The sequence below is a fragment of the Drechmeria coniospora genome, chromosome 01 (assembly GCF_001625195.1).
Source record: "Drechmeria coniospora strain ARSEF 6962 chromosome 01, whole genome shotgun sequence".
Classification (NCBI taxonomy): Eukaryota; Fungi; Ascomycota; class Sordariomycetes; order Hypocreales; family Ophiocordycipitaceae; genus Drechmeria; species Drechmeria coniospora.
Genome location: NC_054389.1, coordinates 2,420,001 through 2,446,834, shown reverse-complemented (window position 1 = coordinate 2,446,834; position 26,834 = coordinate 2,420,001). Strand labels below are relative to the sequence as shown.

The following is a 26,834-nucleotide window of genomic DNA, read 5'->3' as shown; positions in this document are numbered from 1 at the left end:
CGCTTCCAGATCGAAGATGGACAACCGAGGGAACGGGAAAAGTCCAACGAATAGAGCTGATGAGATGTGACGCAAGAAGTGACGCAAGAAGAGAAGTGGCAACACGTGTGGCCCGACGAACATCACATAGACGGTAGGGGTCGGGCGGAATCGCTTCTTCATGTCGAGGGAAAAAAGACGGCATCTCACCCCTGCGTACCGAAGCGGTCGCTTTTTCTCCTACAACGTACAGGGAAACGTGAAATTGGAACTGAAAGAAGCCGCCGGCTGACGCCGCATAATTGGGGTCGGTCATCACGCAAGCTTGTCCATTGCTGCATCGTCACTTTTGTCGTAGGTCCGTCCGTCGCGCGCCCGCCCGCCGATCAGAAGGTGCTCGCTGCCAACCTGCTTGCGGCGTTTCTCGCATCGATGCGGTCGCCGTCGTCCTCGTTGGCGCCAGGCAGATCCGGCGTCCCACCCTGGCCGGCTTTCCCCTTGCCTGCTTCTTGATCCGAGCCGTCCCCCTCGTCTGGCTTCTGGCCCATGACGCTGCTCGAGAGGCGGCCCGTGGCGTCCGATCGGCGCGGGACGCCGCTCCAGGCGTCTCCCTTGGGGCCTTGGCTGGCGGTGAGGTTGGTGCGTCGAACGGGCGGGTGGGCCTCGCGACCGAGCCGGCTGAGACCGCCCGAGGCGTCGATGGCTCGGATGTCCGGTCGCACCGTTTCGAGAAGGGCCAGCGCACGCCGCTCGGCCTCGATCTCGCGCATCACGTACTCGCGGATGCTCAGACGTAGGCCTTCGGCGCTCCGCGTGAACCATTTCCGGCTCTCGAGCACCAGGTTTTTCGTCACTCGATTGGTCTTGGCGTAGAGGTTTTGCTCGTACTGTCGAGCATCGTCGAGGGAGGCGATCGCTTCGTCCACCTTTTCGCGTCGAACGCTGGTGCTCGCCTTGAGGCGGTCCGCGGCGTTGAGCCTTCCTCGCGTCGCCTCTTGCGCCTGCAGGAATTCCCGGATGAGAATCTGCCGGTTCGTCAAGGACTCCTTGACGATGAAGGCGTCCTGCGAGTGATATTGGAACGTGTCGCCGAGGCTGGCCGCCTCGGCCGTCGCCTGGGCCGCGTGATAGTCGCCCATGGTCTGGATGATCCTCCCAAGCTTCCTGTACGCGTTTGCCAACCCCGGGTGGGGCTCCTGGACGTGCATGCTACCCAGCTTGACTCCGTAGTCGGATTCGGCAAGGCCCAAGCCTGAAGTTGCCGTGTCAGCGGCGTCGTGCCAATGCGAGACGTCCCGCTCGAGCATGCTCACTCACCTCTCCGGGATTTGACCATCTTGTCGACCTTGTGGCTGGCGTCCATGGTGCCGAGATAAAACAGCTTCACCATGGGCCGGGCGCTGGAAAGCTCGGGAGTGTCGTCGGGGGGAGGGGCAAACTGCTTCAGTATCTTTCTGCGCACCCCCGTCGCCGGCTGCTTCATCTTCAGCAGCGGGCTGTAGCCAAAGTCGCTCTCGACGAAGAGCACCATTTCGTCGTCTTTCATCAGCACTTCGCTGCTGCATACATGGCTGAACCACTTCTGCATCGTCGACTTGACACGCGTTTCGTCTTCGTCCGTTCCGGCACCGGCAGCCGTGACGGGTGGCGGGACCGCGGGAACAAGAGCCTCGGGGTTTGCAGAGATCAGGTGGTCGGCCAGTTTTACAAACTCGGAGTGCAGACGTCGGACATCTCGGTACTGCGTCGTTCGGAAGCGTGGCAAGTTTGTCTGCTCTCCATCGTCAGCCTCTGTCCGCCACGGGCTACCATCTCGCCTCGGCAATGGATGGAAAGGTGTGTACATGAACGTCGAATCGCAGGACGGGGTCCCTCTTTCCGGTCCTCTCGAGCCCCGTGATTTTCACCTGCAGCTTCCCCTGGGCCTGAGCCGGCTTCTGCACCGGTCGCGGTTGCTCAGCCGGCGGCGCAGGCTCGGAGACCTCGGAGACGGAGGGCAGGCCGCGGGCCGACTGTGCAGCAATCGGGCTCACCGTCGGAGAGGCTACCGATTCAGTCTCGGTGGAAGACTCGGTGTTCGCTCTCCCCAGCTCCGGGAAGCCGCCGGCAACGTCGGCGGTTTGCGGAGAGACGATCGGCGCGTACGGAAAGGCGTGCTCGTCGGCGGCCAACGCCCCAAACACGGCACGGTCGTGCTGAGGGGAGGTGCCTGGCGAGTTGCCCCAGGGTGATGCGCCGGCGGGATCCTCGCCCTCGCCCATCGAGGCGCTGTAGTCCATCGCTGCTGCGATGCTGGGTCTCTGGATACGAGACGAGTTGACGAGGTTCGACAATCAGGGATCGAGGACGTTGATTTGGGGGGTTGGCGTTCCTTGCCTCCGTCACCGCGACAGTGCGAGTTGTCTGGAGAGCCTCTGGATTCGGTTGACTCTTCCTTCTTCATGCCCTCACCATGGTTGTAAGGGACAAGGGAGCTGTTGGCAGGTCCACCGTGGGGTACGTGTGCGGGAAGCTAGGCGGAAACGACCAGCTGAGGCATAACCGGGACGGTGACGCAAGTTGGCTTTTCATGTTGTGCCTACATTGGTGGTACTAATAATACTCCGTACTCCGTAATGTACGAGCTATTATTACCGGCCGTGGTACGTAAGTAAGTACTGCTGCACAAGTGCTCCGTACATGTACTTTGTGTTACAAGTACAGTACACACGTAAGTACAGGTACCGTTGGCTACCTGCCCATGTACCCGATACCTGGTAACTCGCATGGGAAGCCAACTTCCAGCACGACGAGTGCCCGTACTTTTAGTGCTGTACAAGTATTGTAGTGCGAGTTGCATGTACTTTCGTGCTGAAGTAACTCAGCACTTGCTCCGTTGTACGGACGGGTTGTGCATGAACATGTATTTCCGTAGTTGCAATACTACCTTAGTACTTACTACCTAGTCCCTGGTAGGTACCTGAGTGTTAGTAGCAGGCACTCGGCAGGTAATAACGCGGGGCGGTACAACTAAATTTACAGCGGGGTTTGTTATGGCCTGCATAAAGTTCCAGGTCGTACCTTGGTGCTGCACGCTGTAAGGAGTACTCCCTGCAAGTACTTACTGTAGCTTTTTTTGCGATCCTCACTCGACTCGGGCCGTTCACCCCTTGCATTTTCTTTCCCGTCTACCGTATCCTGCACGAATTTCAGGTGGTCGATCTCCTTGGCTCCGTATACAGAAGTTTTGCCATCATGGGTGAGAAGAGAGCACGAGATCCCGAAAAAGAGGCGCCACCTGCGGATGCGGTGGACGCAATGGACGAGGGCAGCGGTGACGACGAGGTACAGCAGCATGCCACATTCTCCCGTCAGGGACGGTGTCAAAGATCGCATTGACGAAGCTGACGGCACATCCAGGACTTTGACATGGTGGATGTCGAGTTTGAGTGGTTCAATTACGACGCCGAGGTCGACTTCCACGGCGTCAAATCGCTGATGCGACAGCTATTCGACGTCGACGCGAACCTCTTCAACATGTCGGCCCTCGCAGACCTCATCCTGTCGCAGCCAACGATTGGGTCGACGGTCAAGGTCGATGGCAAGGCTACGGACGCATACGCCATGATCACCGCCCTCAACACGTTCGAGCAAAGGGAAAAGGAGCCGATGAAGGAGGTGCTGGGCTACCTCACCGAAAAGGCGCGGACGAACGAGGCCCTGGCCCTCGTGCCTGAGCTCATCAACGGCGGCAAGCACGTTGGCCTGATCTTCTCGGAGCGGTTGATCAACGTACCGTCGGAAATCAGCCCGCCCATGTACTCGATGCTCGTGGACGAGGTGGAGGCCGCCGTCGAGGACAAGGAGCCGTACGAGTTTTCGCACTATCTGGTCTTGTCCAAAATCTACGAGGAGGTGGAATCAACGTTGGAAATGGAGGACCGTAAACGAAAACGGGCCAAGGGCTCTTCTTCATCGACATTTTTCTTCCACCCCGAAGACGAGGTTCTGCAAAAGCATGCCCTGGCACACGGAAGCTTTCGGTACACCAAGGAGGAGGACGCGGTGGCGGACAGCAAGCGAGCGTTCCAGGAAATGGGAATCAAGGCCTCTGGCTACTTGATTCTAATCGAGGCCAGCAAGTTTGGTGATGCCGTCAAGGCCGTCAACGATTACATACGTCCTCCGCAATAAAGTAGGAGGAAAAGAAAAAGAGTGACGAGGCAAAGAAACCCCCCTCCCAACAACGACCACCACCATGCCCCCCCAAAAGGACCACAAAATGAATTACTCAAGACGAATCGTCCGGTTCCAACCTTTGCATCAGATATTCCACCTCGACCTCCTTCGTCAGGGGAATGACAAAATCCTTGTACATGGACACCACGGCGTTCACGTTGATCTTGGCCGGCCCCTCGGTGCCGTCCGGCGTGGATGGGTCCGTGCCGTAGGTCATGGCCTTGAGGCGCAGCCGCTCGAGGATGGTCTGCTCGACGGCCGAATTGGTGATGGATTCGGCGATCCCTTGGCGGTCGCCGGCCCGGATGAGGCGGGTGTACTTGTCGACGTCGGACCGGAACTTGGACTCGGCAACAAACTTGCCGTAGTGGATTCTCCGCGACAGCGCCTGCAGGCAAGCAAAGTCGGACGTCGCCGTCGATCCGTAGTTCTCCTGCGACTCTCCCCGGTCGGCGCGGCCAAAGTCGGGGCAGACGGCGGGCAGGAACTTTTCAATGTAGAAATGCTTGATCTTGGCGTTGACGTTGACGTCGTTGCGGTGCAGGATCCGCGGGTAGTTGAGCGGCTTGAGCAACGGCTTCTGCACCGCCGTGGGGAAGAAGGGGTATTCGTCCGGTGACTCGTAGCGCCGGATCAAGGACTGAAGCTTCTCCTGCTGAGAAAAATACCAGTCGAAGAAGCTCAGGTCACTGTCGGGGATGCGGATCGCGCCGGGTGTGTAGATGGTCTGGCGAGAAGAGCGTTGCGGTCCGTCAGCGAGCGAGTCCGTGGGGCTTACATGCACGCAGCTGCCATTGTCGGTTTGGCGTACCTTGTTCAGCGCAAACTGCACTCGTTCGATGAGGTGAAAGGTGATGGTGTCCTCCAGACGACTGTCCCATGAAAATGAGCACACGGTTCATGCGTTGCAAATGACCCATTGTAAGAAAGGTTGTACGTACATGAGCTGGAATCGGATGCGCGAAAGATCCAGGGCTTTGCTGGCGTCCGCCATGTCGACGACCGAGTCCATCGTTGAAGGTTGGACTTTGGACCGGATATTGGGGAATTCGGCTCTCATGCGCGCGCCCAGATTCTGGGAGGAAGGTAGTCAGCCGTTGGGAAACCTTGTTTGACCGTGCTTGGTTTGCGCCGGAGTCGGTAGCGAGCAAGCAGGAATTGTCGAAATGCATCACCGAGTTTCGGAGGCTGTCTCTGGTATTACTGTTATCGATTAATACCGAACACTCAGGTGACCCGTATCCGGACTAGCTACGGCTGCATACGGACACTCCAAGATTACAGAGTATTCTGAAGTAGTTGGAAGTACAGTAACATACACCGTACACTTGCAAGTACATGTCGTTGTACTGTACATGTTCAGCTGGAAAGGCATGTACCGTTAGGTATACTGTACACCATCGGAGTAAGTAAGTACTGTACAAGTACAATTAGGCACCTCTCAGCAGTACAGTACGGAGTACTTACACTACAGATAATTTCAGTACATAAGGAGAACTCCGTACTTGAACGTTCATGTACTGCACTTGCACACCGTAATACTGCAGAGGTGTACTCCGTCCTTGTACACTGCATGAAAATGGACTTGTACCTGGCTTGGTTGTTAGCGCCGCGACGTACTGTAAATACAGTAGTTGTACGGAGTACTCCGTACTCCGTACTCCGTATATTGTTACTGCAAGTGTTCCCGTAAGTACATGACTACGCCACAGCATAGTATGGTTACTTACAGCAAGTACATATGTGTACCGAGTACAATATGCCCATGTACACTTTCGGCTGCACCCCACCATCTGCACAAGTGCTAGAATAATTATACAGTATGCATTCAACCCCATGTCGAAATCGATTGCAAAGGCTGGCTGCTATTATTGGTGGAAATAAGGGGCCGCCTCGGTGGCTGAATCAGTAATTGTTTGGTGGCAGCTCCTCCACCACACTTCCTGCGGCGAAGCTGCCATCCAAGTCGCGCGTCACGTAACCCTGCGGTTCCGACTTACCTACTTGCCTGTTTCGCTTATTCGTCCCCTGCCTCATCTTGTTAAAGGTCGTCTTCCGTCCGTCCAGCGGATTGACCGATTTCTACCCAACCAGCTGTGTGTGTCCCATTTTGATCGCCGGCAGGCTCGGATCAGCCGTCGAGCCATGGCTGATCAGGACTTCCATTATGGCTTCCCCGATGATGCCTCCGACGACGATCAGCCCATCATCTCGGTGCGTTTGAATACCCCCCCCCCTCCCCGTCGCTCACTGTGCGCACACCTTGTTCGAAATGAAGCGGAGCAGAGCGTAACGGAGAAGATTCTATTCGTTCACTAACCCGAAAACATGGAGCGCAGACCAGCGGCCTCGAGGCCTTTGGTCGCAAGGTGACGACGACGGCGACGCACCTCATGGGGCCCAACGCAGAGGCGACGGCTCACCACTACAAGACGGCCATGGCGGAGGTGCACAAGCAGCTCAAGCGGCCGTCGATACAGCGCAGCGTCTTCTCCTTGGCCAACGCGACCCCGACCGAGCTCGTCCGCGCGAGGTTGTCGACGACCGAGATTCAGCACCGCGCCCTGTCCCGGCTGCCGGACGAGCTGCTGTCCAACATTCCGGACAACGGAAACTCGTACTCGCTGTTCCAGGGCTTTCAAGCCAGCTTTCCCGAGCTCACCGACGAGGGCAAAAAACACCGTCACCGGGTGTCGAGGGGGAGAAAGTTGCTTGAGGAGGGTCCGGCGGGTGCTCCCGAGCACGGGCCCAAGCATCTGCACAGGCTCAAGAAGGAAAGGGCCGCCATGATGCACGAGTTCCAGCTCCGCGGGATTCGGAAAAGCATGGCCAGCAGTGAGATTCACGAGATCGACAACAAGATCGCCAACCTCCACGGCATGCGAAGGCTCATCCTCGAGAGGCTCGCCGGGCTCGAGCAGGAGGAGGCTTTGCTGGAACATGACGGTGTGTGATGTGCCTCCCTCGGCTCGAATCGTCGTACGGTGAGCTAACGACGGCTTGCAGTCGTCGATGTCGAAGCACGGCTGGAGGACGCGCAGCTGCTCGTCGACGAGGCCGAAGCCATGGCCGGCAGCACGCCGGACGAGGAGGAGGCGGATCTTGCCGGCGATGCCGACGACCACGGTCATGACCGCGAGGCCGGCTTCATGTCGCAGTCCGTGTACGAGAGGCTTCCCGGCTCGGCCGACAGCACGCCGAGGCGGGCGAAGAAGGTGCATCGGCGGAAATCGATGCCCATCCTCCACGAGCACTTCGAGGCCGGGTCCGGCATCCGCGAGATCCGAGCGCACGACGACGAAATAGGGGCCGTCGACTTTGACGCGCCCTTTGGCGTCATGGTGACGGCATCGCGGGACGATACGGTCAAGGTCTGGGATCTCAACGCGGGACGGTGCATGGGCCTGCTCGAGGGTCACGCGGCCTCGGTCCGCACCCTCCAGGTGGAGGATAACATCCTCGCGACGGGATCCGCCGACGCAACCATCAAGCTGTGGGATCTGAGCAGGGCCCACTACGATCCCCAGGGCCAGCAGGGCGGCAAGGAGGGTGAGGGCGAGGACGAGGACGCCATGGCTTTCGAGAACGCCGAGGACCAGCCGGTCGACCCGCCCGAGGGCAGCATGGACGACTGCGCACTCTTCACGCTGCAGGCTCACGTGGACGAGATTACGGCCCTTCACTTTCGCGGCGATGTCCTCGTGTCCGGCTCGGCGGACAAGACGCTCCGGCACTGGGATCTCGACAAGGGGCGGTGCGTGCAGACGCTGGACGTCATCTGGGCGACGGCGCAGGCCTCGGCGACGAGCGCCGTCGACGGCCCCTGGCGACCGACGGGGCGATCGCAGACGGGCGTCGCCGACTTCGTCGGAGCCGTCCAGGTGTTCGAGTCGGCGCTCGCCTGCGGCACGGCCGACGGCATGGTCCGGTTGTGGGATCTCCGAAGCGGACAGGTTTCCCGCAGCCTCGTCGGCCACACGGGGGCCGTGACTTGCCTGCAGTTCAACGACGTTCACCTCGTCACCGGCAGCCTCGACAGGAGTATCCGGGTAGGTCTTTGATGCGAGGGCAAGGACAGGAGGCCGGGTGCGAGCACGGTAGCTGACGTTTTGTGTCCAGATATGGGATCTGCGAACGGGATCCATCTACGACGCGTACGCGTACGACAACCCGATTACGAGCATGATGTTCGACGCGCGCAGGATCGTCAGCGCCGCGGGCGAGAACGTGGCCAAGGTGTACGACAAGGTCGAGGGTCGGCAGTGGGACTGCGGCGCCGGTGTCGCGGCGGCCGAGGAGGGGGATAGCCCATCGATTGTCGAGCGCGTTCGGGTCCGGGACGGGTACCTCGTCGAGGGCAGGCGGGACGGTATCGTGGGCGTGTGGACGTGTTAGGGAGATGCGACGCGATGGGCAGCCGTCGCGGTCGCAAGTCACACACACCCCCATCTCCGCTAGCCAAGCCGAAGAATACGACAGGCCTTGGCCCATCTGGTTTGTCGTTCATGCAAGGCCCAAACATGTAGCTTCTGACGTGACCACACGAGATCAACCAACGTTTCGCATGACTTGAGCTCGGTGTCGGCCCGGAATTATTCTCCGCCTCTGTCCCTCTTTGCGTGGTTGGGCCCTGTAGGGTAGCTGGCAGTCGACCAAATGCCTGGCGATCGGCCACAGACACAGACGCTGAATGTTTGAATGAGTGTCTGCCTTTTTCTCTGATGCTGATAATTGCCCCGGTGGCGAAAGCACTCCCCATCCATGAGCTCGCCTTCAAGCTGGGTCTCACGGTTCGCATGAGTTGTTCAACAACCCCCCTTATCCCTCGTCGCACAGTCACATGAACAGATGTGATATGAAAACGAGCAACAAAAGAGCATGACGGCAGACTTCAGTTCACCCGCACTTTTCTCATCCGGATATCGAGAGGACACGCATGTATAGTTGATGCCAACGCCATGGAGTTGCAAGGAACGAGACGAAAGGGCATTGCAATATCATGAGTACAGGTAGCGCATGCACACACTGATGCAATCTGTAGGTAATATCGTGATCGCCTCCCAGCACTCCTATTGAGGGACTATACTGAACATTTACAGTGGGTACGGGGAAAGGTCCGCAGTGGCAGCACCTATTTACAGCGGACCAGGGAATACTTAGGCTAGTATGACTGGCGAGTATAGTGCTGTCAGAAGTATCTGTACCACTAAACACGCAGCCGCCCACTTCATGCCTCCTCCATCCTACGACTTGAGACGATTCAAGGTTGTGTCGTTGTATTTTGTCGCTCGTCAGCACCCCTTGCCATCACGTACACTAAAAGACGGATGAGCTTCAACTTTGATCCTTGCTCACCGTCTGACGTGATCATGGATGCGGCACTTGACAAGCTCTTGTCCCGATATCTAGAGGCCGCGAACACGATCGCCCATACGTCGGTGCCCGGTCTCGAGCTGCCCGACCCCTCTGATCCCCGGCCCGGCGATGAGCCTCACCACCCAGACAAGGACCCCCAAGCTAGGGCCGTGGACGAGCTCCTGAGACGCCAGGCTGGGCTCCTGGTGCAGATGCACAAGGCAGCGGCGACCTTGAAGGCGGACCAGTGTCGAGATGACCCCCAGACCGCTCAGGCGGCCCGGCGGCTGCTCCAACGACGACTCGACGACGTCGCCTCCATGGCGATGACCAGATTCTACTCGTGCCGCTTCGATCGCGTGCCGTACCACTGGAGATGCTTGTATACGGATGTCCTCATCCTCGTCACCCATCTGCACGCGCTGACGTCGTTGCGCGCTCATGGCCAACTCGACCATGGCACGCTTGACCTCATCGTCGACCGTCTCGATAGGGCGCTGATCACGACCGGTGGCGTCGGACGCCTAGGGGCCCCGTGGATCGAGAAAACCTTGACCCTACTCGAGGAAGCCTGCATCCGGAGAGACGAGGCCGAGCAGCAGAGCCGTTGGACCGAGACGGCATCCACCTTTTCGGATCATGAACCGTACCAGCGGCCTCCCCTGAGCTCGGATCCGGACCGTACATGTCCTCGTTACCGGGGCTGGACGCTCGACATGTTTGAGCGTTACATGAACGACAGCCCAGACGGGCCAAAGCCTGTCGTATTCACCGACTTGATCGACGACTGGCCCGCCTTGAAGCAACGGCCGTGGAGACAGCCGGACTACCTCCTCTCCAGGACGATCGGCGGAAGACGGCTCGTCCCCGTCGAGGTTGGACGGAGCTACGTCGACGATGGTTGGGGTCAGGAGCTCATCCAGTTCCGCCACTTTCTCGACAAGTACGTCCGCCGTTGCTCGTCCACGGAGAGCCCCCCCCACGAAGGGGCACCCTCTGAGCAGGCTCGGGGGGAGGGGCAGGGGCAGGGGCAGGGGCGGGGACAGGTGGGATACCTCGCCCAGCACGACCTCTTTCGCCAGATCCCCTCTCTCCGGAACGACATCTCCATCCCCGACCTTTGCTGGTCCGCCGTCCCTCCCCACCCCACCACGCCGTCCAAGAACCAGCGGCCGGTCGAGGAGCCGCAGCTCAACGCCTGGTTCGGACCGGCCAAGACCATCACGCCCCTCCACAACGACGGCTACCACGGCCTCCTCGTCCAGGTCGTCGGCACAAAGTACGTGCGGCTGTACCCGCCGCAGGCCCCCGCCGAGTGCATGAGGCCGCGGCCGGCGGAGAACGGCGTCGACATGTCCAACACGAGCGAGCTGGACGTCGGCGTGCTCGAGGGCTGGGACGAGCCGCCGGCGGCGATGTCGGCGGCGACCGTGGCCGGCATGAAGCGCCGCCTGGATGGGGTTGCCTACCGGGAGTGCGTGCTCTCGCCGGGCGATGCCTTGGTCATCCCCATCGGCTGGTGGCACTACGTGAGGAGCTTGAGCGTCAGCTTCAGCGTCAGCTTCTGGTGGAATTGACGCGCTCGCCACGGCGACCAGGACGGGTCGGTCGTCTGCTAGTCACTCTACGCACGGTCGGGAACGAGAACGGGAGCGAGGAGCGGGAGCGGGAGCGGGCGACACCGAAGCCTTCTCGCGCGACGGAGCGACCTGGCTCGCTAGCTCTGGCGCGCGTCCTCGACGCTGTCGCTCGCCTGCGCCTCCCGTCGCGCCTTGGCCCCGGCCTTGAGGAGGTCCCACTTCTCGCGGTACTTGTCCAACGTCTTCTGCATCTTTCGGTTGTCCCTCTCGAGCCGCTCCATCTGCTTCACGACGGCCGCCAGCTGCTCCTCGACGTCCGACGGCCTGCCCGCCGGCGGCACGCTCGGCGAACCGGGCTGCATCGTCCGGAGGCTCTCGGCCAGCGCCATGGCCGAGTGCTGAGAGCTCACCTCGAAGGCGTGGAGGCGCTTCGACACGTTGTCGAGCATGCCCTTGAGCGACTGGTTCTCCAGACTGAGCTCCTCGACGGTGTTGCGCAGCTCCTGCTCCGCCTGCTTCCGCACCACCTTGCGCCGGGACCCGGGCGACAGCGGAAACGGCGTCTCGCGCGCGTCGACGAAGTCGTCATCGTCCTCGGTCGGAGGCGCCGCCTCGCCGTGGGCCGACGCCTCGTGCCGGCGCTTCTCCTTCTCCGCGTACATGAGAATGTTGGCGTACGACATGGTGTGGCCGCTCGTCGGCACCACGTAGAACGAGTCGCTCGAGGCGTGGCCGTCCCGGGCGAGCGCCTGCATCGTGGCCTTTGAGAAAATCCTGGACAGGTCCGGATCGAGATGGGGGGAGCCGGAGCCGGAGGGCACCGAAGAGGGAAGCTTGCGCCTCGACGAGGGCGGGGATCCGGCCGACGGCTGGAGCTGGGCCAGCTCGGGCGCCAGCTCCGACGACGTGGCCTCCTCCTGTATGAGCGGCAGGCCCGCGAACGCCAGCGGCGCGGAGATCTTGTTGATGAGGCTGCCAAAGGTGCTGTAGAATCGACCGTAGCCTCCGTCGTCGTCGCTCGCCGCCTTCGCGTGCAAGGCCTCCGAGGCCGGACCACCCTTGGCTCGGCCGCTGGATTCTTGCAGCAGCAGGGACGGCGGTACCCACGTCGGCCTGCCGGTGCCGTGGTCCATGAGCTTGTGCATCTTGGCTTGGGACTCGTCCCTACGCGGATGGGAGTCGACGTTGCCGGGCGCCTGGTCGTTGGAGACGCTGGGGCTGAGAGGCTGGCCCCGGTACTTGGACCGGACGCCTCTCGCCGAGGCTAGCTTGCTGGCTATCGACGACGACAGCTCACGGGACGGCATCCGTCGTGGTTGGGCGTGGCCGGCCACGTGCGCCGGTCGGGCGGCGGGGGGCTCCCTGTTGGTCTGCTGCCCTCCGTCCTCGCCGTCGGGACGATCCTTTTCCGACCGAGGCGACTTTTCGCCGGCCGTGTCGTCGGCCGTGGGCTCGCTCGGCTCGTGGGGCATCCTGAGGATCTCGGCCAGCCTCCTGTGGTGGTCCTCGAGGAGCTTCAGCGTGCGCAGGACCTCGATGCTCGTGGCGCTGCGTCCGGCGACGGCGAACTCGCCGGCCGCCAAGGTGTGCTCGCTGATGGCAACCGTCGAGTCCGACGCCTGCTGGCGGGTCGCGACGGCGGCTGCGCGGGCGTGATCGCGCGCCTTGACGAGAGGAGACGAGTCCATGCTGCCAACGAAGGGATGCGACGGAGGCTGCTGGCCGTCGGCGGTGGTCGTTGCTATGGGAGTGCGTAAGTGTCGTGCGCTCAATCGGCGGAACAGGCGGCCGCCATATTCTGGGGGCGGTTACGTGAGGAGGCGAGCAGTTGCGTTGGTCGTCGCAGTACGCAGGATCGGTCCTGCACGTCGGGAAAATGTTGATGATGGACGTTTGTACGAAGTTTGAGGTCTGAGGTGAATGTCAAGAGTCCCGAGAGGGGGGGGGGGAAGGGGGGGGGAGGGGGTTGGTGTTTGTGCAGACAGGTAGGTGTACTGTACGGAGTACAACACGATGTATACTTGGGAGTCGCGTTGCTGCTGCCACGGGTGCGCACCGAGCCGCCAGCAGATCCCCGATTCGGCAGCGAACCTAGCGCGAGCTTCCTGCGCGTTGACCAACTCCTGAAGTACTCGCTTGTACTTGGTATTGTTCAGTACAGTGCGGACACGGTACCTACCAGGTACCTTGATGTAGCACGCTATTAGCAGGTACCTTGAAGCTACTACCATTAGTAGGTGAGCTTGTACAAGCAGCTGTCACGCAGCTGTCACGCGGGCCATCATTGGGCTTCATCCAAACGACCACCGCACGCGCATGCATACACCCCAACAGTCTGCTATGCCAGCCTCGATACGAGTTAGATATCTACGTGTGCGTGGCCTCGGTAGGCACGGCGTACCATCAGTTGCGAAACAAGGGAGCCAGCCTTTTACTCGCAGGGCTAAGGCATGACTAGGTCCCTTCCATCGCTCTACAGCAACTACCATGTGCCAGTTGGTGCTACACATGGCGTCATCGGTGGTGTGCAAATGAACTTTTATGTAAGCACTTGTACTTGCACTCGTACTCGTAGCCTCTGCATCCGCAGGTACTGCACATCGTGCTCCATGCTCTGTACTACCTAGTACTAAGGTAATAACGCCTACAAGCAGTTTCCGCACTGGTAGGAAGCGCACTGGTAGGAAGGAAGCTGTGCGGAACAACTAGTGTACAATGCTGGTGTATCGACCGCCTTCGTCGAACTGCTAGAGCGGCAAGGTTAGTACTAGGTGGGAACTGAGTTTGTTACTAGGTGTACTAGGTATTACTCGACAGCCAACCAGTATCCGTCGCTTCCTGTACTTGCCCGTACACTGTGTTGCTGCATGACCTCCCTCGTTGAACCCAGCAGCAGACGCCGCATACTCGGCTCGGTACCCAACCGCGATGAATTGACACATTCTGCAAGTCAGGGTGACTCTTCCGGCAGCGATGCAGCCTGGCCCCCGAGGCTTGGGTCTAGCGCTGCGATGGCACCGTAAGTAGGCGTAGTGTAATTACCAAGCTGTACTTGTACGGTCGGGACGAGCCTATGCGTGCAAGGACTCCTACTGTACTCCGTAATAATCGTAATTACTCCGTACTGTAATTCGTACTGTACTCCGTACAGTGCTTTCATCATGTACTGTACTAGCAGGTGCCAGGCCCACGCCATGACGACACTGCAGAGGCAAGCCAGCCAGCTTGTACCCGCACGGCGATCGTATCCGCATTCGGCAAGTACCCTCGTACAAATGGACAAGTACGGAGTCAAGCTGGCACCTAACAGGATCGTATTCTCGTCGGACATTGAAATAATTTCCAGCAGGTTCCTCATTACATCACGTCATTCCGCTGCATCGACGATTCGAATTCGCTCGCTCTGCCCTGGCCAAAGCACGCCGCCGTTTCTTCCTATTGCATCACTTTTCTTCTGCAATCTCGAGGCACATGCTACCCTACCGCCTGGCGTGTCAGGTAGGCTCGCCTTTGATGACTTGTAATTAATCCCCCCCTTCGCCCCCCGTAGCAGCGCTCGTAGCGGGTGCCAAGCCTGCGGCTGCCCCTGAAGGCATCCGCCGTGGTCGCCGAATTATCATCGCTTCGCCACCATCCTTCGACACCGGTTCCCTACGTCCTCTGACCTTGACCCTTTGCCCTTCAACCGCCGCTGCACCTGCGCGGCACGGCACGGCACAGCACTGGACGACGGCCGAGACGGGCAGACCCGCAGCGTGCGGCAGCAGCACGATGGACGTCAGCAGCGGCAGTGGCCTGGCGAAGCTTTTGCCAAGGTCTCTTTCCGTCAAGCGCAGGCGGAGAAAAAACAAGCTGGCCAGGACGGCGACGCTCGACGGCGAAGCCAACGGACCCCGCTGGAACGGCCTCGATAGCGACGATGCCCGCTCGATGATGACGGCCGGTTACGACGAGGAGCTGGATCGCAGGAGCTTTCGCTCGTACGGCTCAGGCTCGGCCCTGCGCGAGTCATATACGGCTGCGGCCTATGCGTACGTGGCCCGCACCCACCCAACCCCCACTCCGTTTTACGTCTTGATGTATGGCCATGGCCACGGCCGTGACGATGATGACGACGATGATGACGGCCGTGGTCATGGTGGTGTCGCCGCGGTCGTGGCGACCGGGATGATGGGTCATGGATGCTGCATGATGACCTGGGACTGTGCACCGCTTGCCGGACCTGATGCTCGCGTCGACGGTCCGCTCGCTCGCTCGCTTACCCACGGTCCCGGCCGATCCGCTTACCCTGTCCCCCTTGCATCTCCGGCCGAGCCGGCGTGACCCCCTCCCCAGTTTCAAGCCTCTTTCTTGTGTTCTGGCATTTGCGCGCTCGGGCGAAGAAGAAACTGTGCGTTGCTGACCCCGGCCCGACCGGCTGTCCGTATAGAGCACGACCCGTCAGCTCCCCACCAGCAGCACCTCGTCCTGCCACCATTTCCGCGCACCCGACCCGGACGGCATACTTGTCAACGTCATCACCACCACCCGTCGTCCAAGCCGAGCACCTCAACGCCCAGTCGTACTTTGAAGCCCAGTATCGCCACACCCCGAGCCCTTCGCATCGCCACGACGGTCGCAGCAGCCTCCTCGCCGCCTCGCCCGAGTCCCAGGACGGCTTCGTCATCGAGCCTCCGGCCGCCGCGAGGGTGCCGACGTCGCCCGACGAACACTCGAGGCAGCCGCCCCGGATCGTGACCCATCCCCCTCGAACGCCGCCGCCCGCCGACAGGCCGGCCCCGGTCATCGTGAACACGCCGCCGACGCCGACGGACCGACAAGACGTCGTCGCCGCCTCGACGCCCGACAGCCGCGTCGCCGGGACCCGGGCGAGCCCTGGCTCCGGTGCAGATGGCAGCAGCATCAGCAGCCTGTCCGCCCTGCATAGCATGACGGCTCGCCGAAGGAGCAAATCCGGCTCCATCTCGCTCGTGCCCAGCAAGCTCTCCAGCATCACCTCGGCGCCCCTCACGCCCACCGACGAGACGGCCGAGACTTCGCTGCCCGCCGCCAGCTCCTCCACCGGCTTCTTCTCCTCGGTCCTCTCGGCCGCCCAGAACGCGGCGACGACCATCAGCAATAACATACCGACGCCGAGCATCAGCCTCGGAGGCAACAAGAGCCGTTCGAGCCTCGCCAAGCCGCAGCCGTCGCCCGTGCACCCGCCCGACGGCGCCGAGCCCGAACCGGAGCCCGAACCGCGAATCAGCGGCTCGATGGACCACAAGGAGTCGGCCGTCCGAACCCTGGGCAGCGGCGACCTGTGCTTGAGCCAGTTCGGCATCGCCGAGACGTCCGGCTCCGTGACCTCGCCGGCGAGCGCCAAGTTCCCGGATGTCGTCGACTCGAGGACGAGATCCGAGTCGGCGCCCGTCGACCCCCAGACCCGCGTCGCCGAGGCGGCGCCCGAGGAGGCGGCGAGCCGGCCGCGCTCGCTGGTCGACGTCGCCGTCGCCTCTCCGCCCCTCCAGCCGGACCCGACCGAGGGCAAGTCGAGCGCGCCGATGCAGCGAAGCTCGAGCATCCGAAGCGCCATCAGGACCCGCCGGAAGCGGGGGAGCTCCGTCACCACGGGCGGCACCGGGACGACGGTCGGCGCCCCCGCCGGCGCCGCCCCGAGCTCCGTCATCTCGCCGAGCGCGAGCTTCGGCGTGCCGAAGCTCACGGGCTTCGCCATCGCCAGCAAAAAGCGGAACCGCGACTTTCACCGGCTCTTCAAGAGCGTGCCCGACGACGACTACCTCATCGAGGACTACAGCTGCGCCCTGCAGCGGGAAATCCTCGCCCACGGTCGCCTCTACGTCTCCGAGGGCCACCTCTGCTTCAGCAGCAACATCCTCGGCTGGACGACGATGCTCGTCGTCAGCTTCGACGAGATCGTCTCGGTCGAGAAGCGGAGCACGGCCCTGCTCTTCAAGAACGGCCTCATGATCTCGACGCTGCACGCGAAGCACATCTTCGCCAGCTTCACCAGCCGCGACGCGACCTACGATCTCATCATCAACATATGGAAGCTCGGCCACCCGACCCTGAGGAGCACCCTCAACGGCGTCCGGCTCGAGGGCACCGGCGGCGACAAGACGGAGAAGATCGACGCCGAGCCGGCCGGCCAGGACAACGAGACGCAGGAGGTGGCGTCGGAATCCGACGACGGCAGCGACGAGGGCGAGGACGACGACTTCTACGACGAGGAGGAGAACGACGTGCCCGCGACGCAGGCGACGGACGTGTCCGGCCTCGAGCCCGAGCCCGAGCGGCCCGGCCTGCGCAAGGTCTCCTCGAGGACCGTCGTCAACGGCGTCTCGAGCGAGGCGCCGCGGGAGACGTCGTCGCCGACGAGCCCGTCGGCCGACTTTCCCGGCCCCGCCAGCCACGCGCCGACGGAATGCGCCGACGCCGCCGCGCACTACGACAAGGTCGTCGGCGACGACGTCGTCCCCGCGCCGCTCGGCAAGGTCTACGACCTCGTCTTCGGGCCCGCGTCGGTCGCCTGGATGTCCAAGTGGTTGACGGGCGACCAGAAGTGCACCGAGCTGCAGATGGACGACAAGAAGGGGCTGGGCCCGGACAACAAGACCCGCACCTACTCGTACATCAAGCCTCTCACGGCGTCCATCGGGCCGCGGCAGACCAAGTGCATCGTCGCCGAGACGCTCGACGTCTTCGACCTGGACAAGGCCGTCAGCCTGAGCATCTCGACGCAGAATCCCGACGTGCCGAGCGGAAACGTCTTCTCCGTCAAGACAAAGTACTGCCTCTCGTGGGCCGAGAACAACGCGACGCGCGTCCAGGTCAACTGCACGACCGAGTGGACGGGGAAAAGCTGGCTCAAGGGTGAGTGAGGCGCGCGGCCAGCACGAGGCGAACACGTTGAACGGATGGCTGACCGACGCGGACGAACGCAGGCCCCATCGAAAAGGGCGTCGTCGACGGCCAGACGCAGTACTGCAAGGAATTGTTCGCCGCCCTCAAGTCGGGCGCGTCGACGCGGCCGCGGGCGGGCACGGGGCCCAACGGCTCGACGAGGGCCAAGAAGAAGCCCAAGAAGAGCAAGGCGCTCCAGTCAGCCGAGGGCAACGACGAGTCGGCGAGGTCGAAGCACGCCGCGAAGCAGGGCTGGGGCCCTCTGGAGCCGGTCAGGGGCCTCCTCGAGCCGCTCGTCGATCTCGTCCGGCCGGTGCTCACGGGCAACGTCATGTACGGCCTCCTCGTCGGCCTGCTCGTCGCCATGTGGTTCGGCTTCGGGTCCGGGCCCCGAAAGGGCGCCGGGCCGGACATTGGCTTCTACAGCGCCGACCGGCTCGCCGCCTACGAGGAGATGTGGAGGCGGCAGGATAGCGAACTGTGGGACTGGCTCGAGGAGCGCGTCGGCCTCGAGCGATTGAGTTCGGACATGCCGAACGGCCGGCGGAGGGCGATGGAGCCGCGGACGGCTGAGGAGCGGCTGCGGGAGGAGCGCATGAACGCTCGGGAGATGGAGGAGGCCATCCGCGTGACGGAAGAGAAGCTCAGGGTGCTCCGGGAGGTGGTCGGAAAGGCGAACGAGGCCCAGGGTTCCCGCTGAGGTGGGAAGGCAAGGTGACGTGGCGGGTGACGAGGGAGAGGAAGCCGAGGCGGGCATGGAGCCGAGGGTATAGCATAGCGGCATCGGGGCAGGCGTCTGGACTCCTGGACTCGGTTACCGTGCGTGCATCATTTACGACGACTACATAGCGTACGTATATACTTGTAACAATACGTCTTGGGTACGGAGCGCGACGCGCAAGCATGCATCGTCTCCTCCACTCTCCCGCCCGCTCTCGTCTTCCTCTCCCTCACAACAGGTCGTGATGCGGCTTGGCTGCCTGTCGGCGAACGGTCGGCGACTTTGGGATATGTGAAGAAGGACGAGGGCATGAACCTTGCTCGCGATAGGCTTCGAGCGACGACAAACAAGAAGTCGTCGGGTGCCTGTGATGACGTCGACGACTCGTACGAGCCAGTTCTGCTGGTCGATTTGAGGTCGAGGATGCAGCTGTAGACGGCAAGGAGAAGCGCAATGACTGCGTCCAAGGTGAAACAAAACTTTCTGTTAGCGGTTGTGCGATGGCATGTTTATTGCGGCAAGGTTTAGGTGTGATTCCATCGTCTTGTCATTTGGATGATGCTCTTGGTAGGCGATGAAGTGGGTCGTTGGCCTGGAGTATGGAGGGGGGGTGCTCCGTACTAGACAGGAGTCTACCAAGGTACGGAGCAGTACGTGCCTAGTCAACGGGAACCAAGTGCTCCCGAGTTCCGCGAGTGCCCCCCGCCGTCGACCTTCCCTGGAAGCCTGTATTATAGTGGACGAACCAGTATTAATGGTAGTGGCAAGTCTTCCGCGAGCAAACGGCATTCCTCACCCCCCCCCTCCATCCCCCATCCCCCCCTTTACAGTACACCTGCCAGGCACTCCCCCCCTCCTTTAGACTGGTAGCAGGTGTCACTGGATGCTGCTCTGCCCCCACCCATACCTCAAGTGTCCAAACTACTATTAGGCCCCTACTAGGTACCTAGTACCTACAGTACCTAGTACCTACAGTACCTAGTACCTAGGTAGTACCTACTATGTAGGTAAGTGCAGTACTCCGTACTCCGTACGCTTGTGCACAACACAAGTACGCGCCATACCTTAGTGCTGTACAACCATACTTGGGTGCACAGTAGATAAGTACGGTTGTGCAGTACTAAGTACTTGTACATGTAAGTACACAACTACAGTAGGCACGAGCACACACTGTAATTCTTGCAAGTACGAGCACCACCAGTCCATTGCGAGCACTAGTACTTAGTGCTCTACTCGTACATACTAACAGAGGTATACACCAGGTCCAAGCAACCACCGACCCCATGCCCTGCTTCATGCCTCCAATACCCTACTACACCTACACCACAGGATCCCTCCACAGCACAGCAGGACCAAAATAACCTCACACCATTCATCGAAAGATCCGATGTATCAAGCCCGATGGACGCCGTGGCTGCCACACCTCGGTCCTTCCTCCCGTCTGTTGCGAATGGGGAGGTGACGGCCAGGTTACCTCCCGTGGATATGATCGAACAATGGGAATCATGGCTGACCTCGATCGCGTCACGTCATCCGCAGGCCTCCCCGACTCGTACCGTCGACCCTGCTGCCCAGGCAGGGTAAGTTATAAGTATACCACACCTGTCGGGCGTTGTCGACCTGCCGCATCCCTTCTCGCGACCTCAACCGACCCTCAACCGACGAACCCCCCTGCTTCTTCGACTCAGCTCCATTTCTACAGCGCCTGCAGGTCGGCTTGCCTTTGCCTACAAGAAGGACAGGACCCCACGACGGTGAAGGTATGCAGTGAACGTCTCTGTACACCGCAGGTCTGCCTCTATTGTCGAACCGGTTCCTTTGCACGCCCTACGTCTCGATTGCCCCCCCTCGCGATTCCGACGTTGAGAATATACGGTGAGTAGGCTACTTTACGCTCTTGTTCCACATGGGCGAGGCAGGATTTCGTCTCGATTTTTGTCATGGCCTAGCTCTCGGACAGTGTCCTCTCGTGCCTTGCTTGAGGGGATTCGCTCGGCCGATGCTCGTCAAGTGCCAGTGAAGGCGGCCGTTGTGACGCTCGTCGGCATCCGTCGCGACTTCTCCGAGACCGACACCTATGCCACCTTGGGCGCGAAATGACTCCCCAATGACATATTCAGAAATGCTGGCTTGCGATGAGGCTTTTTTTTTCTTGGCCTGGGCAGGCATCTATCTGCTTAGTTGCAGCTCCAACCTCATTTTCTTGCCTCCTTTCCTACCCCTCTTGCGTTGGAGTGGCAGCCGAATGAGATGAGATGGACGAGATTTTCCATGTTGACTCGTTACTCACCGCCCGTTACGGCCATCGCCAAACATTTCCCGTCCTTTCCAAAGGCCGAGCACTTTCCAGCGTATCCATCGAATGATGTTTGATGCGGGCTGTCGCCCCTTCTCCGTGGTATATCATGGGCAGTCCGCCATTGACGGATCACCTTTCCTCTGGAAGCCGCCTTTGTCCGCAGCACGCCGAGCAGCATCGGCATCAACCGGCTTGCTTGAAGTCCCAAGGCTTACGTCAAACAGCTGGTCGACGCGCAGTTCCGGCGTCGAGCGATGATGATTGTCCCCGTCGCCTCCGCTCCATCAAGTGCCGGCCGGAAGATGACGGGCGACGCACTCACCGCCGACGACGAGGCGTCGAGAGTTGCCAGCCGCGGCGCTTCCTCCACATCGTCCGCGTCAGATGGTCGCCGCTCGACGGACAGCCTCGACTCGATCCCCCCATCCCCCGCGGATGACGTGGCGAACCTTGCGCAATCGGTTCCGCGCCGGTTCAGCGAATGCAACCATGAAGCCGTTGCGCGTGTTCATGTAGGTTTGCACGTCATTCCCTGCGGCCATGCCGTTCCCGGACCTCGGCCAGAAGTGCTCATGGTGAACTCGGTCCCCTCGATGCAGACGCCCCCGCGTGATGCCGACGTGGGACGGGAAGAAAAGGAGGCGATTGCCGAGCCAAGCCCACGGGAAAGATGGTCCGAGGAGGGCCATGTTGCCACCAACGGCGGCGACGAGGCCGGGGGGGTGGCCGACGAGCGCCATGGCGACGCTCCGGATGGCGGGCTGCCCCTGGTGGAAACGGAACGGAGCAGATTAAAGCTGCACATTGAGACGTCGATGAAGAACATCCCCGACGATAGCGACATCGCCTTGGCCCATGTTTTTCGAAGCATGCCGACAGCCGCCGTCGTCACCGTCGGCCTCGACACCATGGTGGATATAATGGAAGGCCGATCGGAGCCTTGTCCCATGAAAATGCTCAGCTTCGTTCACGTCGTCTACGCAATGTCCAGCATCATATACGAACAAGACGACGCCCCGAGGTACAGGGAGTTGTTTCATCAGGTCGTGTCGTACTGCTCGTGGATGTGCAGGTACAACAGGCAAGACTACATGCGAGTGGTCGGCATGCTGTGGAAGCCGGTGGACGTCAAAGACGACGATTTCACCCAACTCACCGACTCGTACCTGTCGCAGCCAGACTTTGAGGGCGGAAAAGGCCAAGGGTGGTCGTCGGACGGTCTGCACAGAAATCGGTTCGACTCCTTGGTCTTTGTTGCCCAGTACTTCTTGGACGGTCCGCCACGCACTCCGCGCCGAGATTGATTCGACGACGCCCTCTCTAACCTGCGTCGCATCTCTTTAGACTTGGAAGACTCGGCGCTCGACGACGAGAACCGAACGGAGGTCCAGGCGGCCGCCTTGTGCCTGGAGCATCTCCGAGACGCCAGCTTGGATGCGCTCGACGAGGGCGATTACAAGACGGCGGCCTGCGACACGCTGACGGTGCTCGGGCGGCGGTACGGCGGCGTTGCCGGGTGGCAAGGGGCCGTGGGGGAGATTCTGGACGACGTCTTGAAGCACTTTGTCACCCCGCGGCGGCTCGAGCTCGACTTGATGCGAGTCGGCAAGGTACGTTTATGCGGGTGCGACGAGCGACGTGACCTCGTTCGGTCGATGCTGAGCGGTCCAACCAGATGCGTCTCTCGCCGGGCGTTTACTGGGACGAGTACATACCCTTTGTGCGGAGCCAGGTGGATTCGCTGTTCGTCTCGTTCCACTTTGACGTCGTCGACAGCAACCCGCGACTGCGATACTACCGGCACAGCCTGTTCTTGATGAAGTTTATTCTACAGTACCCCGAACCTGACGAAACGCTCATCTTGGGCTATTTCCAGGACGACGACTCCGACTGCACCGTCAACTTGTTCGTCGACGACGAGGACGCCGAATGAAGCAACTGCCTTTCCGGCTCGCTTCACGCAGCTTGACAACTCCGAGTTCTGCCACCACGCCTAACCTACCGTGCCGGTGCCGCGGCATGGTGGCTTGCATGCACAAACGTTCGGGGCAGGCGAATTGGCACGCATCCGGCCACGCGCAAGGCGGGCGATGCAGGACAGGGCGGCCGAGGGTGGTCTCCGTCGTGCGCCCGAGGAACAGGCAGCGGGACGGCATGGACAGCCGGTACGACGCAAGCGAGGGCGTTGAGACAGCACCAACAACGATGACGGGGAGGGAGACGGAACGGCAGGCCGATGATTTATTGCCCATGCAATGGACGAGGAGGTAGGACGAGCACAGCACGAAATACCCTTCGTCATGAGCCTGGGAGTTGTGCGTCCGAGCAACGGGGTCAAATCGTACGTCGGTAAAGTTCACGTGCATGCAGGACGCAGTCCAAGGTCAAGGGGAGCGTTACAGCAGCACGTAGTGCCCATGAACGCTGCACTCGGACTCGTGGAGGATGCACTGATGCGATCGGAGTGTGCTCACACTTGTCAATACTAGGTACCTACTTGCGTAGTACCGAGCATGTAGCAACTAGAGTTTAGGCTAACCAGGGAGTCTGGATGAAATTGACTTTTGCGTTGTTTTTCCGTCCGCACGATGATAGAAGCCTATTAACAAGCCCGCCTGTTGTAGAGCCTGCCTCGCTGACCACCTGGTACCCGTCGTACGAAATCGTGTTGGTGGCACCCTCGAGTGCGTGGTGAGAATTGCGCTGCATCGCACCCGAAAGCGTCTGCGGACTCGGTAATACCAAGCCAAGTGCTGTACAGTACTCCGTAAGTAAGTACAAGCTGGTACCAGAACTTGCTGGAGGGCAATGTGTGAAGCACTTACTTACATGACTAGGTACCTAGTACGGAGCACATGTACACGTGGTACTTGGTAGTGCTGGCACACTGCACCGCAACGAACTGCCTGCCCAAGAACGCATCATGATCGCCGGTGCACGGTACGAACATGTACAGGGTAGGCATACTTGCCTCGTATTCGTAAGATATTACTACTCCGGACATGCAAAGTACCATCGAGCACTGTCAGCTGTTCGGTACAGGATACTACGGAGCAGTAGGCGCCAGATGCGAGAGCACAAATTCAAATGTAGTTGCGATACAACTGCACGAAAGTAAGCACGCGGGTAGTCGGCGTACGGTGAGATGGAATACACGATTCTACGAGTACCAGCTCCTCACTGCCCCTAGAAGGGTGGAGGTACGCTGCCACCAGATTCTGTACTGTTCAGGGCCCAAGGCCTATGCGGCGGTACCTGTTAGCACGGACAGAAGGCGAGTACTCGGTTAGTAGGCAATTAGTACCTAGGTAGGTACCTAGGTATGTACTACGTGGCATGCACACCCAAAACCAACCATCAATACTGGCAGAGTGCCTACTAATAGCATACTAGTAGGTACGCTCAGTATCCGTACTCCTTACACCTACCATACTGACATGTCACCTCTGTACAGTACTACAAATAGCACACGCTTACAGGTATCCGCACACGTACATGGTGCGAACGGTACGGAGTACTGCCGTAACTTCTTGCAAGTGTGCCATGCGAGCAGGTAGTTCACGTGCACTCGACACTCCCTACACGCATGCACCGTACAACAAGTATCCTGGGCAATGGTCCAGGGGGAGGTCTAGGGGAGGTCCAGGGGTGCTGGGTTCTATTTTCTGAACTTGGCCGATGGCGTGGACCGGCGCGCGGGTGACAGGAACGGACAGGGGATCGGGGCGGAGGGTGCCGCCGCACGTAGCCGCAGGGTTCGTCGGCGGCCATCCGCAGGGGCGATGACTCGATGAGACAGCGCTCACAACGACGCCCCCTTTTGCCCTGTGGGATCTGCCGCATGCTTTTGGCCAAGGGGGGGGGGGGGGAGCAGTGGGCTGCCGAGGCGGGGCAGTCATGACCAATGGGAAGACTCAGACGACTGGACGGGAAGGGCGATGACGGCGACCGACGCCGCTGATGGACGGTGATCAGGCAATGTGCACCTGCATGGGTCGTTCAATGCATCATCCTGTCCATGTCGGTGAGGGAAATAGCCGTACCATTTCCGTACGTGCGTGTGTGCATGCGAGCGAGCGATGGGTGTTGGCCGTATGTATGATGCCTGGAGAGTCGACACAATACCATGCACGCAACACGCTGGCCACCGACCTTGTTTACCTTGTTGCCCGCCCCCTAACCTGGCACACTCGCTACATGTGCTTGCTTAGTACTTACTCCTCACCAGCAATGGTGGGTGAGCCAAGGAGCACGACAAGCAAGCATCAGCTATCCAGCCGACGCTTGGCTTCCGAGTGCCTACCGCCACCCAACCACCGACCACCTGCTCACTGCTAGCAAGCACGCACGAGTGCCTAGTGCCGAAGGGAACGCGCGATATGCTAGTCGCAAGGTTATGCGGGCATGTACTCCGTATGAGCAGGCGTCTTGTACGGATACGGATAGGCATGGATGCCATAGGTGTAGGGGTATTTGTACTCTTACTGTACATGTATGCAGCGACAAGTGTCCGTCCGCACTGTACAGGTACAGGATAGGCGTGCTATGGGCCGTACGGGGTACAGGTGAACAAGTAGGTATCAAGCTCAACGTGTGGGGAACACAGTATGCTCGTACGGATATGCCATGCATGTGCGCACGTACGAATGCAAATCCAGTATAAAAAAATTGTCGACATACGCGAACAGCGAGTCACGTGAACGATGGACGCTGAGCGTCAGTCAGTGTCTCCGAGACCAAGTGCGTCCAGGGTCGAGGATTTTCTCCGGTGCCGCTGCGGGGGGGAGGAGCATGGTTGGTAGGTAACGACCACGATAGGTCGAGGCGGTCCCGTCACCGTCAGTCGTTGTGCCGCGTCGTATCGTATCGTTCCGTGTCGTGTCGTGTCGTGTCATGTCGTCGCTGTGTCGTCGCTGTGTCGTGGTCGTGCCTTTCGACGTGCTGCGTGCGCTGCTGTGCACCGCGCGTATTGCATCGTGTGCTGTCGTGTCGGGTTGCCGTGCTGGCTGTAGTGCTGTCCTATGCTGCTGTGCTGTGTCGGCCTTTCTTTCGTCGCTCGGCAAGGCTGGCGTCCGCGTACCAGACGGCAGCCAGCAAGGCGCATGGGCAAAGGCAAGGGCAGGCAGGCATGCTGTCGTCCATCGTCCGTAGCCGAGGCATCTTGTCGGACGAGCTGGCAATGGACAGGTCACGAGGTGATGCGTACAGTGCGATGAGACGCGATGGATGGAAGGGCACAAACAAAACGGAGCAGAACGCGAAGCACGCGCTGGTCCGAGATGTCCTAGGTCGGGGCTGGCGAGGATGGCAAGGAACGAGGAAGGCATCGTGCAAGGCGCTCATGAGGCACTTGCATTATTGTGGCCTGCACGGCAATGGCAAGGCAATGCAGAGTACGGAGTGCGTGTGTCATGATTTACAGGTGCATGCAGTGATACTACATGTACAGTACAGACATGTAATGTAAATGTACAAGAACGCCCGTATCGCACACTAATAAAGTACAAGTAAGTATTCTAGTACTGTGCTCCGTTTCCGCACAGTGCTTGCAAATAAACGTGAGTCGCCCCAAGTATATTACTTACTTTACTGTAGATGCCTGCCTGCCTGCCTGTGGCTGAGCAGTTAAGCAAGTAAGCAGTACCACGGAGTGAGTAGCTGTACAACTACGGAGTAGAGTACGTGGTACAAGCCTCTTGGCCGCTTGCCAACCGGCCCCCGTCCTCTTTCACCTGGCTCCTACTAAGGTAGCCCTAGTCCAGCTCCATCGTCCGCTGGC

At 60.3% G+C, this 26,834-nt stretch overlaps 8 protein-coding genes across 8 annotated transcripts; 5 read left to right on the top strand and 3 right to left on the bottom strand.

The window, feature by feature from the left end:
* Nucleotides 1-365: 365 nt before the first annotated feature.
* Nucleotides 366-2,258, bottom strand: DCS_00670 (vacuolar protein sorting-associated protein vps17; the record flags this gene model as incomplete). Its single annotated transcript, XM_040798009.1, has 3 exons — nt 366-1,231; nt 1,297-1,750; nt 1,824-2,258. 3 exons carry the CDS (start codon nt 2,256-2,258, stop codon nt 366-368), a joined length of 1,755 nt encoding a protein of 584 aa, XP_040658892.1.
* A 955-nt stretch (nt 2,259-3,213) lies between these two features.
* Nucleotides 3,214-4,152, top strand: DCS_00669 (bcp1; the record flags this gene model as incomplete). The annotated part of the gene is made up of 2 exons (XM_040798008.1): nt 3,214-3,303; nt 3,379-4,152. The coding sequence occupies 2 exons, from the start codon at nt 3,214-3,216 to the stop codon at nt 4,150-4,152; spliced, it is 864 nt and encodes a 287-aa protein (XP_040658891.1).
* A 97-nt stretch (nt 4,153-4,249) lies between these two features.
* Nucleotides 4,250-5,209, bottom strand: DCS_00668 (Chorismate mutase, AroQ class, eukaryotic type; the record flags this gene model as incomplete). The annotated part of the gene is made up of 3 exons (XM_040798007.1): nt 4,250-4,924; nt 5,009-5,069; nt 5,139-5,209. The coding sequence occupies 3 exons, from the start codon at nt 5,207-5,209 to the stop codon at nt 4,250-4,252; spliced, it is 807 nt and encodes a 268-aa protein (XP_040658890.1).
* Nucleotides 5,210-6,342: 1,133 nt separating this feature from the next.
* DCS_00667 (Mitochondrial division protein 1) lies at nt 6,343-8,592 on the top strand (the record flags this gene model as incomplete). The annotated part of the gene is made up of 4 exons (XM_040798006.1): nt 6,343-6,411; nt 6,537-7,143; nt 7,204-8,246; nt 8,317-8,592. 4 exons carry the CDS (start codon nt 6,343-6,345, stop codon nt 8,590-8,592), a joined length of 1,995 nt encoding a protein of 664 aa, XP_040658889.1.
* A 974-nt stretch (nt 8,593-9,566) lies between these two features.
* DCS_00666 (uncharacterized protein) lies at nt 9,567-11,129 on the top strand (the record flags this gene model as incomplete). Its single annotated transcript, XM_040798005.1, has 1 exon — nt 9,567-11,129. One exon carries the CDS (start codon nt 9,567-9,569, stop codon nt 11,127-11,129), a length of 1,563 nt encoding a protein of 520 aa, XP_040658888.1.
* A 140-nt stretch (nt 11,130-11,269) lies between these two features.
* Nucleotides 11,270-12,820, bottom strand: DCS_00665 (uncharacterized protein; the record flags this gene model as incomplete). Its single annotated transcript, XM_040798004.1, has 1 exon — nt 11,270-12,820. One exon carries the CDS (start codon nt 12,818-12,820, stop codon nt 11,270-11,272), a length of 1,551 nt encoding a protein of 516 aa, XP_040658887.1.
* Nucleotides 12,821-14,326: 1,506 nt separating this feature from the next.
* DCS_00664 (GRAM domain containing protein) lies at nt 14,327-18,735 on the top strand (the record flags this gene model as incomplete). Its single annotated transcript, XM_040798003.1, has 4 exons — nt 14,327-14,630; nt 14,683-15,451; nt 15,562-18,005; nt 18,077-18,735. 4 exons carry the CDS (start codon nt 14,327-14,329, stop codon nt 18,733-18,735), a joined length of 4,176 nt encoding a protein of 1,391 aa, XP_040658886.1.
* Nucleotides 18,736-21,312: 2,577 nt separating this feature from the next.
* DCS_00663 (uncharacterized protein) lies at nt 21,313-22,988 on the top strand (the record flags this gene model as incomplete). Its single annotated transcript, XM_040798002.1, has 4 exons — nt 21,313-22,076; nt 22,128-22,330; nt 22,400-22,665; nt 22,731-22,988. The coding sequence occupies 4 exons, from the start codon at nt 21,313-21,315 to the stop codon at nt 22,986-22,988; spliced, it is 1,491 nt and encodes a 496-aa protein (XP_040658885.1).
* Nucleotides 22,989-26,834: the final 3,846 nt, after the last annotated feature.